This window comes from Scomber scombrus, chromosome 11 (genome assembly GCF_963691925.1).
Source record: "Scomber scombrus chromosome 11, fScoSco1.1, whole genome shotgun sequence".
NCBI classification, from domain to species: domain Eukaryota; kingdom Metazoa; phylum Chordata; class Actinopteri; order Scombriformes; family Scombridae; genus Scomber; species Scomber scombrus.
In genome coordinates this window covers 28,357,681-28,367,851 of record NC_084980.1, presented here as the reverse complement: position 1 = coordinate 28,367,851, position 10,171 = coordinate 28,357,681, and the positions used below count along the sequence as shown (strand labels likewise).

General features: G+C 37.7%; 1 protein-coding gene across 1 annotated transcript; it reads right to left on the bottom strand.

Annotated features, from left to right (window-relative positions):
- Nucleotides 1-407: 407 nt before the first annotated feature.
- On the bottom strand, nt 408-9,386 carry LOC133990095 (GTPase IMAP family member 8-like). Its single transcript, XM_062428271.1, has 3 exons — nt 9,254-9,386; nt 7,223-8,593; nt 408-907 (listed from the first exon to the last, which is right to left on the bottom strand). Exons 1-3 carry the CDS (start codon nt 9,384-9,386, stop codon nt 408-410), a joined length of 2,004 nt encoding a protein of 667 aa, XP_062284255.1.
- Nucleotides 9,387-10,171: the final 785 nt, after the last annotated feature.

Sequence of the window (10,171 nt, the reverse complement as noted above, 5' to 3'; positions counted from 1 at the left end):
CAACTGCATGGAAGCCACCTTTATACAGAAGGTAAACGAGAGAATGACTCATTTAATAATTTTAATGAATATTTCTTCAAATAAATCTGTTATTTAGTGAAGTCTGAATGTGGTTGGAACATTTCTTTGTCTGATAGTTATTACATGGAGCTGTAAAGAACTCATAGACATCTGAAATCTGAGCTGACTACACACTGCTTTTTGGTCATATCAGTCATAACTGTTGTGATGCTGCTTGAGTGGTTTTCAGTGAACATCGTCTTGAGTCATAAACTGCCTTCAGATGATTTAATCTATATATCAATATTTCAGCACTTGGTTTATTAAACTTCTTACAAACTTTTCCTCTATTTTCTTCCTCAGTTCCTCCTGCTATTTGCAGTTTTGATCTTCTTTCTCATTCAGGATTAGTTCTCCTCTTCAATTTCTCTCTCTCTGGCTTTGGGAACATTTCGGTGGTGTAGTAGCTTCCTCCATTCACTTCTGATCTTCTCCAGCAGCTCACTGACCTGATAACAATCCTCCACCTCATTATTGAGCATGTGGAAAGAAATCCTTGATAGGTTTCTTCCTATGTGTATCTGCAGTCTGAGGATGATCAGGAAGATATGAGGTCCAGGAGAAGCATGAGCAATGCTCTGGGCAATATCTTTAACTGTTTTCTCTTCAGTGTTCCTGATGTCAAACAGGCCTGGAGTGTCAATAACAGCAACCTTTTGTCCATGTACCTCACTAAAGAACTTTTCACAGTGTTGTGTCAAAGATTCAGCGTCAAACTCAGATTTAAAGCACTTTTGTCCCAGAATGGTGTTTCCTGTGGCGCTCTTCCCAGCTCCAGTCTTCCCCACCATCACAATCCTGATCAGCTCATTGTTGGTGTAGGCTGTGGAAGGTGTAGATCTGGACGCTGAAAAAAAGGGACAATTAGTCCACATCAGGGATGAATGACTTTAGTTTGAAAGCCCTGAGCTTTACTTACATAGTTTTAGGCTACATGAGCGCTCATCTTTTATTTTTCATCTTTATTCTTTTTTCAGTTATTATTTTTCAGTTTGTAGGCTTTGAGTATGATTACAATAGATAGTAAAATGTTCCAAAGTTATTGTTTAAGGATAACACACTTGACTTATTCTGTATGTGGGAGTTTTAGTTTGTATGTCCGTGATTCTGGAGAAAACTGTACACACAGATGATCCTTCCTCTGTGTGTAAAACACAGTAGATCGTTTATTATGTTTGATCTTCAAACGGTGTGGTAGATCAAACTTACTGACTTAAATATTGTGGTTAATAACTGCAAACTGGCTATTTTAACATAGTGACTGTTGGTTTATTGTAATGTAAAATGTTACATATGTTTTATAAACATTTGTAAAAACCTGTGTTCACCTTTATGTTCAATGAAACATTGATGAATTATTGTACAAATTTATGATGATCAGATTACTAAACTCAAATCATGATAACAATAAAAATCTATAACGCAAGGATTGAATCAACAGCTGTGCAATGCATTCGGTAGGTTAAAGTACAAAAATACTAAAATCTTTGGCCCCTATTTTCCTGGAAAAGAGTGCAGGTGCAGATCTAAGTCTTAATTCCTGGTGTAAACCCCATGTGGGTGTGAGTCACACAACAAAATAGTTGGTCACACCGTGTGACAAATTTAACATAAATGAGTTGTCAACGTGCTATCAAATTGTTGTTTACGTGTTTTAGGTTCACTACTTCATAGTTCCATGCCCCTGCCGGGGGGGTCACCGAAGTTTACAAAGGTAAAAATATGGGTCCCTCAAGAAAAAGGTTGGGAACCACAGGTCTATTTGATGTTAACCTGTTGTCTACGTGTTAAAAATCACATATTTGTGAACTGCAAGGCTCACCACATTCTGTGTACGTGCATCTCTACAGAATGACACCACGGAAATTGCTGTTCGTCTGTGGCCATTAAGATGTGGTTTTAGCAGCTTTTTAATCTCACTACAAAATGAGCAACACAATTGCACTGCACCATCTAATCTGAATAAACACAGCTGCTACTTAGGATCACAGAAGAGAAACGAACTGTTGAGCAACTTTCCTGAACTCATAACCTACCGGCGTTGACAGGCCGTTTTAACATTTAATGGAACCACTTCTATATCTGTCATTATTTTAGATATCTATAATAGCATTTCGGGTAAAATAAACAACCAACCAAAATAACCTATAAACTTCTCACAACTATAAAGATATCCAACAACCTTCTTACACATATAATTTAAAATTTAAAAATACAAATTTCTGTAAAACCTGAATCTGTGTTTAACAGCTGAGCTCATCTGATCACCTGTGATCAGGCAGCTTATGAAAATGTGCAACATCATTTATTTAAGTGCCCATTTTACATTTTCCATACTTTCCATTCTACTACTGAGAGAGCTTTTCTCGTAATGACGTTCTCTTTGCATCTTGGCTGCTATGGTGAATGACAATAAAATGGAATCTTGATCTTGATCTTGTATAGATGTTTAGAAGAACACAGAACATGAATTACCTTCAGATCCTGCCCGATCCGGTGTTAAGAGAAGTTACCGATGCTTTTGAACGCACAGCCTGTGGCAGGCTATCCCAGTACAGACATGCATTTATCATTTCAGCTGCTGTGTGAAGCTGCAGCCAGCTGTGGAAACAAACAGAACATCAGTAGGCTACTGATGTTTCTGTGAAATCCCAGATACCTTCAGTGACACTTGAACAATATTACTGTAACGCTCAGGCATTAATCTAACACGTTGCAGACCTGCCTGAGTCACATTAATAGCTGTATTATTTGACATTTTATGTTATAGATGCGAAATGAGAAGTAGAAGAATCAAAATACACGAACGTTAGTTTGTGATTGCAGAGAGCTCTGTGTGAACCTCTGTCTAATTAAATACAGGCAATTTGAAGCTTTGAGCTTTTTACAGTTTCCATTATGGAAAAAAAAATCCTGAATCACTGGAAACAGCTCAGCTCACTCAATCAGATGCAAAACAATAGAAAACTGCACTCAGCTGCAAAACTTTACGGGTGTGTTTGCACCTGCATATCATTAGCACAAAATCTTTTGTGAATAGGACCTTAAATCGGGGCAGATTGCTTACAGCGCGCTTTTTTATGTCCATAGTATAAGAATCAGTCCTACTATGATATGATCATTGTAAATGGAAAACCACTTCTACCATCCCATCAGCCTTTAACACCAGTTTTTTTAGATTGAACCGAGTCCCGGAAAAGTAATAGAGAGAGAAAATTAGGCCTATATATTGCAAGACCACTTTACTGCATCGTGCACTTCAAATACTCTTGTGTGTGCACAAAAATCCAGTTGTAATTTGTGCGCACAAGATGAGTGTGAGACCAGTCATTCTTCCTTAGTACACCTGCTTCAAGTATCTGGTGTCATACTGTGGCTGCTCACTGCTTCTTAATAGTGAAGATGAGTATATAGTATAACAATAATATAGGTTGGTAAAGCCTAATATATTTAATTATTTTAATAATATTTTGAATGCAACAGTTTTGGACATCTGAGAAAACATCCTGAAATACTGTCTTAGGTTTACATGAAATGAATGACATGTTATACATTTTAATTATCTTTCATGTGAATTATGGATCCATCCACTCTCAGTACTTACTCACTTTTTGTTCTTTTTGTTCTTCCTTTTTTGTTTTGTTTTATTATTTCTGTTTTTCACTTGTTGCTCATCTTCATGAACCTGCAGCAGAAACATTAAAAATCGTTGTTATTTTAAGGTCAGTTTTGTACATATTAAGCTTGGTGTCTCTCCGACTTTCCAACTTGTACAAACCATGTGAGTACCTCATGTAGAGATACACTTTACTGTCTGTAGACATCTGTTACCTGCAAGGTAATCAGTAACAGTTGCATATATAATGTCAAGCCTGTCTTATACAGCTTCCAGTTCTTGCATAATGTTTCCCTTTTCTAACAACCACCTCTTAAGAATTGGGGTTATGCACTTCAGATAACCTTTTCTATTTCCTTTTTTATAATAGATTAGTCACTGATTTTGTCTACACAAACAAGATGTGAGACATTTTAAACAGAACAATGTGGTCATAGATAAGGTCAAGAGTGATGTGAGTGATGAGTCATGTTCTTTTAAAGGTGAAATTGATCAGTTGAAGATACTTCTTTACTAGATTAACAATCAGTATTAATCAAAAATAATACAATCATAGAGTAATTTAATTTCTTCCTCCACAGCAGTGATAGCTACTTGATCTCATGGTCTTATTTAAGTTTTTAATAGACATAAAAACATAAAGACATGTTCTCTGATACCTCAAATACTTTCCACTGCATGAAAGCTTTAAATCCATTTTGAATCCCCTCCCTCGTTTAAGATGTTTGTATTTTCCCTTAGAGAGACTCACATATAAGAAATGAGCTGTGGGGGCCTTTCATTTCTGGCCTTAGGGAGCTATGTTTGTGATTTTGGTTCAGAGCTTGAGTCAGTTGTGTGTAAAATGTTTTTATATGCTGAATGATTGATTGGTTGTGTTGTTTCTGTTTTGTTACGTTTGTTTGTTGGTTTGTTTTTGTTTTTCCTGTCTTCTGTTTTTTCAGCAAATTTCCCACCTGGTGTATGTGAATGATGTATGTTTATGTATGTATGTATATAAAAAAAAGAAAAAAATGTGCTTTGATGACATTTCTAGCGAGAAATATGCATTTTGTTTTCACAATCTCTGTTCAGTGAATGTATATGATGTCTAGTTCATCACTTATTACCAAGTAGTTTAAGTGTTGCCACAAAGTTATAAATACAACGTTTTGTCATTTCCCGTGGATTAAGTTTGTTGGTAACGTTTTCTAAATGTTTCCATTAAACATCATTTTGTTTTCTTACAATAAGCTCGGCCATACTTATTGTATAAGCGTTTATAAGCAGCTGTTTAAGCTTACCATCCAAGCCTGCACGCCCTCACCGGCTGTGCTTTGTTTACAGTTGTTGTCATAGCGACATGCTAGACTGTTTCTGGTAGTCCGCAAGGACTCTTATTACTGTGCTTTTGTAAAGGGGCCCTGTGTGGAAAGACCGGATAAAGCCGCCACAGACCCCACTGTGGCTCAATGATATCTGTGGGCAGACCAGCTACTGTAGGCCCTTTATAATCACATCTCTACCTGTGTTAGCAAGTTAGCTTTCTCATGTGTTAGCACCATCTTGAGCAAGAGAAACAACAAGCTTAGTGTTCTCATCCCACACCACTCAGGTGTTAGTGAGGCAGCATAGGATACAAGCTAAGCTACATCCTGGCAACATTCATTCCCCACGTGTGGTGCTGTTGAGCCGGTGTGTTTGGAACTTTGACCATGAGTGAGCGCACTCGCGCCACTTTGTCCAGCGGAAACGGTCCCCCGGACCAGCTTCCTGTTCTTGTGTGACGAGACTGCGGAGTCCGTCAGCTTGGCCCCCCCCACTCTGACACACACACACACACATCTGTTGTTGTCTATTAGTTATAGTGGTAGTACAATTTACAACTATTCATTGATTAACTTCTTAATTAATAATTGTTAATAAATAGTTTTAGCTTTAAAGAGAAGCATTTTTGTGATCACTGTGCTTATGTTATTGTGATAAGTGGCTGATCAAAATAGTCAGTGCTCGGAGTTTCACACCTTCACCTTTTCTACTTTTATAACCGATTGAGGTTAATCAGTCAGTTTGGTTATTTAATTTCTTGTTAATAATTATTTAGGATAATTATTAGTTAATAATACAAACACACTCCTTTCTACTCTTACATGTATGGTTTGCCTTGTAGTAAGAATATCACCTACATTATAGTTTTCCCTCCTTAGTGGAGCTAGTTCTTACATGTTCAGCAGTGAGTTCATTATTTCTGGTGATTATTAAATCCCTACAATTTTAGTGTTCTCTTAGTGAGAGCATTATTACCAGTTACAACAAATGGTGCTCCCTTGATGAGACTAGATCCACTCCCCTTAATAATGGCTTCCCCATTATTACTAGGTTCCAACAACATACAATTTGTTTCCACATTGTGGGTAGTTTGTGTCTGCACGGGATGTTTTATTTTCAAAGTTGGCCGGACAGTTTTTGCTGATTGTGTGTCTGACTTCCTGTCTCTCTACTGCTAATAAAAGGTGTCTATGCCAGATACAATCTTTCAAAAAAATAGCTGACAATATTAACACTATAACATTATTATTATATACTTATGTGTGGAAAAAATTAAACCTTAAAATTAACTATATTATACTTTATCCTGCACTGTTTTCTATCATCAGCGTTCTCTGATATCTCAAATAATTTACACTGCATGAGAGCTTTAAATCTACTTTGAGTAATAAACAGACTCAACCTCATACATTCAGAAACAAAACATTTATTTTTTAATCAATTATTTATTAACATCTTCTCGACCATCTGTGGCTTTACTGAACAATTATTGATCTACTTGTGTGATGAATGACACATATGAGTTAATATCAACAAATATCAACTATCAATTATCTAATATTGTTACAAAATAATCCCAACAATAAAATATTGATTAACACCAACTTCTACACTACTAGTATAAATCAAACCAAACAAGAAAATAAAAAAGTGCTTTTACAGTTCAGGATCAGAAAGTCTCTGATTCAAATGTTTTGGAAACTGACTCTTTCAATAGTTTTCTTTCTATGTTTTTAATTATCTGATAGATTACATGATTTACAAAATCAGAGATAAATTGACATGACTCATTTGAATTACCAGTTGTATTATTGAATTTTATCTGGGTGTCGACGTTTTGTTTATATAACTGTTTTTTACAACAAATGAGGAGCAGGTTGGCATACATGAGACCAGTTATTTTGTTCATGTTGCTCATCTGTTTGTATTGTTATCTTTTATGTTGGTGACACAACTGAAGCAATGAGTGAAAAAATGTTAATTAGCAGTCTGATGACTCAATCCCTTTCCTCGGTTCTTTCTGGCCTGATGTTCTACCTTTTCCTTCAATTCTTTCATTCTATTTTTGATTTCCTTTTCACATTCTTACTTTAATTTATTCTCCCTCTCCCTGTTTCTCCTTCCTCCTCTGAGCTTCTGCTGACACTTTTCCTCTATTTCCTTCCTCAGTTCCTCCTGCTCTTTGCGGTTTTGCTCTTCTCTCTCTTTCAGGATTCGTTGTTTCCCCTCTTCAATCACTCTCTCTCTCTGCCTTTAGGAACATTTCAGTGGTGTAGTAGCTTCTTCCATTCTGTTCATTTATGAATTTCATCTTCTGAAGCAGCTTGCTGACCTGAGAACGATCCTTCAACTCATTATTGATCACGTGGTACTGGCCGTTACATTTGTCCACAAGTTTCTTCAGATCTTCACTTTCCTTCAAGAACTCCTCGATAGGTTCCCTTTTGAGCTGGTCACCATGGGTAAAGAGAACCATGCTGTATTTGTCGGCTTCCTCGCCAAAGATTTCCTGAATCTTCTGCACTGCTTGTTTTTCTTCCTCTGTGAATCTGCCCAGTCTGATGACGATCAGGAAGATATGAGGTCCAGGAGAAGCATAAGCAATGCTCTGGACAATATCTTTAACTGTTTTCTCTTCAGTGTTCCTGGTGTCAAACAGGCCTGGAGTGTCGATAACAGCAACCTTTTGTCCATCCACCTCGCCAACAGCCTTTTCACAGTCTGTAGTCAAAGATTCAGGGCAGAACTCAGATTTAAAGCACTTTTCTCCCAGAATGGTGTTTCCTGTGGCGCTCTTCCCAACTCCTCTCTTCCCCACCATCACAATCCTGATCACCTCATCATTGTTGAAGACTGTGGGAGGTGTAGACCTGGAAGTTGAAAGAAAAGGAGAAACTTGTTTCATCTGTCGCTCATACTCATACTCTATTTTCTTCCTCAGTTCTTTCAGCTCTTTGGGGTTTTGCTCTTCTCTCTCTATCAGGATTCGTTTCTGTGCTTCAATCACTCTCTCTACATTTGGGAGCATTTCAGTGGTGTAGTAGCTTCCTCCATTTTGTTCATTTATATTTCTGATATTCTCGAGCAGCTCGCTGACCTGAGAACGATCCTTCATCTCATTATTGAACACGTGATACTGGCCATTATATTTGGCCAAAAGTTTATTCAGATCTTCGTTGTGCTTCAAGAACTCCTTGATAGGTTTCCCTCTGAGCTGGTCACCATGGGTAAAGAGAACCATGCTGTATTTGTTGGCTTCCTCACCAAAGATTTCCTGAATCTTCTGCACTGTTTGCTTTTCTTCCTCTGTGAATCTGCCCAGTTTAATGATGATCAGGAAGATATGAGGTCCAGGAGAAACATAAGAAATGCTCTGGGAAATGTCTCTAATTATTTTCTCTTCAGTGTTGTTGGTGTCAAACAGACCTGGAGTGTCGATAACAGCAACCCATTGTCCATCCACCTCACCAAAGGCCTTTTTACAGTGTGTAGTCACAGATTTAAAGGCAAACTCAGATTTAAAGCTCTGTTTTCCCAGAATGGTGTTTCCTGTGGCGCTCTTCCCAGCTCCAGTCTTCCCCACCATCACAATCCTGATCAACTTGTCGGCTGTAGGAGGTGTAGAACCAGAGACAGGAAAAAAGGACAAACAATTAATGGGTATTCATGAAATGTGTTCAATTAGTCCACATCAGGGATGAGTAATTTTAGTTGGAATTTCAAGTTTCAACAATTCAAGTTGTGCACAGTTTTATGAGTGTTTCTTTTAGATGCTGAAGATCTTTATTTTTAATTCTGTGGTTTCTATCCTTTAAAAATGCCCCAAAGTTATTGTTTAAGAATAATTTCAAGGACCATACTGGATTATTTATAACATTTTAATATTTTTGAATTGATCTTTGATGTTGTCTGAATCATTACTATGAATCGCTTACTGACACAACTGTTTAATAATGTGTCAGTTTCAGTGTGTCTGTCTATCAAAGTGCCAGACAAAACTGTACATACTGATTTTGTCACAGTCTGTTCTGCTCTTCTCCTGCTGCTGGTACATTTCCATTCACCACACCCCTGCTCTACTCCTGCTAATCAGCCACACCCACCTCATCAGTTAACTCTGTTCACCTGGGCTTCATCAGTAATCAGCTGGACTCTCAGCTGCACCCCATCTGTAATCAAGCCAGTATATATACTCCTATTGTCCACTCACTCTTTGCCAGACCAACCTTGTGTCTACCCCGGTGAATGCACCAGCCTTCTGTCCCTGACCTTGAATATTGCCTGTTCCTGTTTGCCTGTGGTTTTGGTTGTGGTTGTGTGGCTTCCTCTGGCTTGATCTGTTAGGAGAGCCCAGTGACTCCTGCCTGGTCTTATACCTCAACTCCGTGAGTGCTGCTGGCATGATCTTACCTGTTGCCTACTCTGTGTCATCAGTGACCCTGAGCCCTGCCTGTTGCCCTACGCATTCTGCATATACCTGTTCAGTTACCTTGTGGACTGTAACAAAGACTTTTTCAAACTGCTCACTGGTGTTCTGTGCTGCAATTGGGTCTTGCCACTGCTATCCGTTAGTTTGTATTTTCTCTAAGTGTAAAACACAGTGGATTCATTTGGACACTGTGTGATCTGCAAATAGTTTGGTAGATAAAATGTATTGCTACAAAGTGAGTCTAAATATGGCTGAATAAGTGCAAACGGTTCATTTTAACATATGACTGGTCAGTTTGTTCTGTAAGATGTTAAAGACACTAAAATGTAAAAATCTGTATTCATCTTTATGTTAAACAAGTCCTCAAAATGAAACATTGAGTGTTATATATTTTATATCACAAGAGGGATAGATTGGATTACTGAACTGAAATAATGAAAACGATAATTGCTACGTGCAATGCATTCAATAGGTTAAAGTACATAAAACAAAAGGCCTAAAGACACTGAGCTCTGTATTCCTATAGGTTTGTGGTAAGAGAAAGTGGAAGAGAGACATTATTAGTAAGAGGTACACAAAACAGGTGGAGTTGGGAGAACGTCAGTAATGTCCAATCACATGAGTTCCTCTTATCCCCTTTAAACAGCTGAAATGGGTGAAGAGAAAAAAAAAAGAGTTCACCTCTGTGAAGCACCTGAAGTTTGAAAATAAAAGTTCAGCACAACCCAAACATTTATGTTTCAGTGACAAATAAGAGT

Coding starts and splice junctions, on each gene's coding strand:
- LOC133990095 (XM_062428271.1), bottom strand. CDS start 9,386: ATGCCAGCAGCACTCACGGAGTTGAGGTATAAGACCAGGCAGGAGTCA. Junction 8,594..9,253: donor AGGAACAGGCAATATTCAAG/GTCAGGGACAGA, acceptor CACCTCCTACAG/CCGACAAGTTGATCAGGATT. Junction 908..7,222: donor CCTAAAGGCAGAGAGAGAGA/GTGATTGAAGAG, acceptor CCTTTTTTTCAG/CGTCCAGATCTACACCTTCC.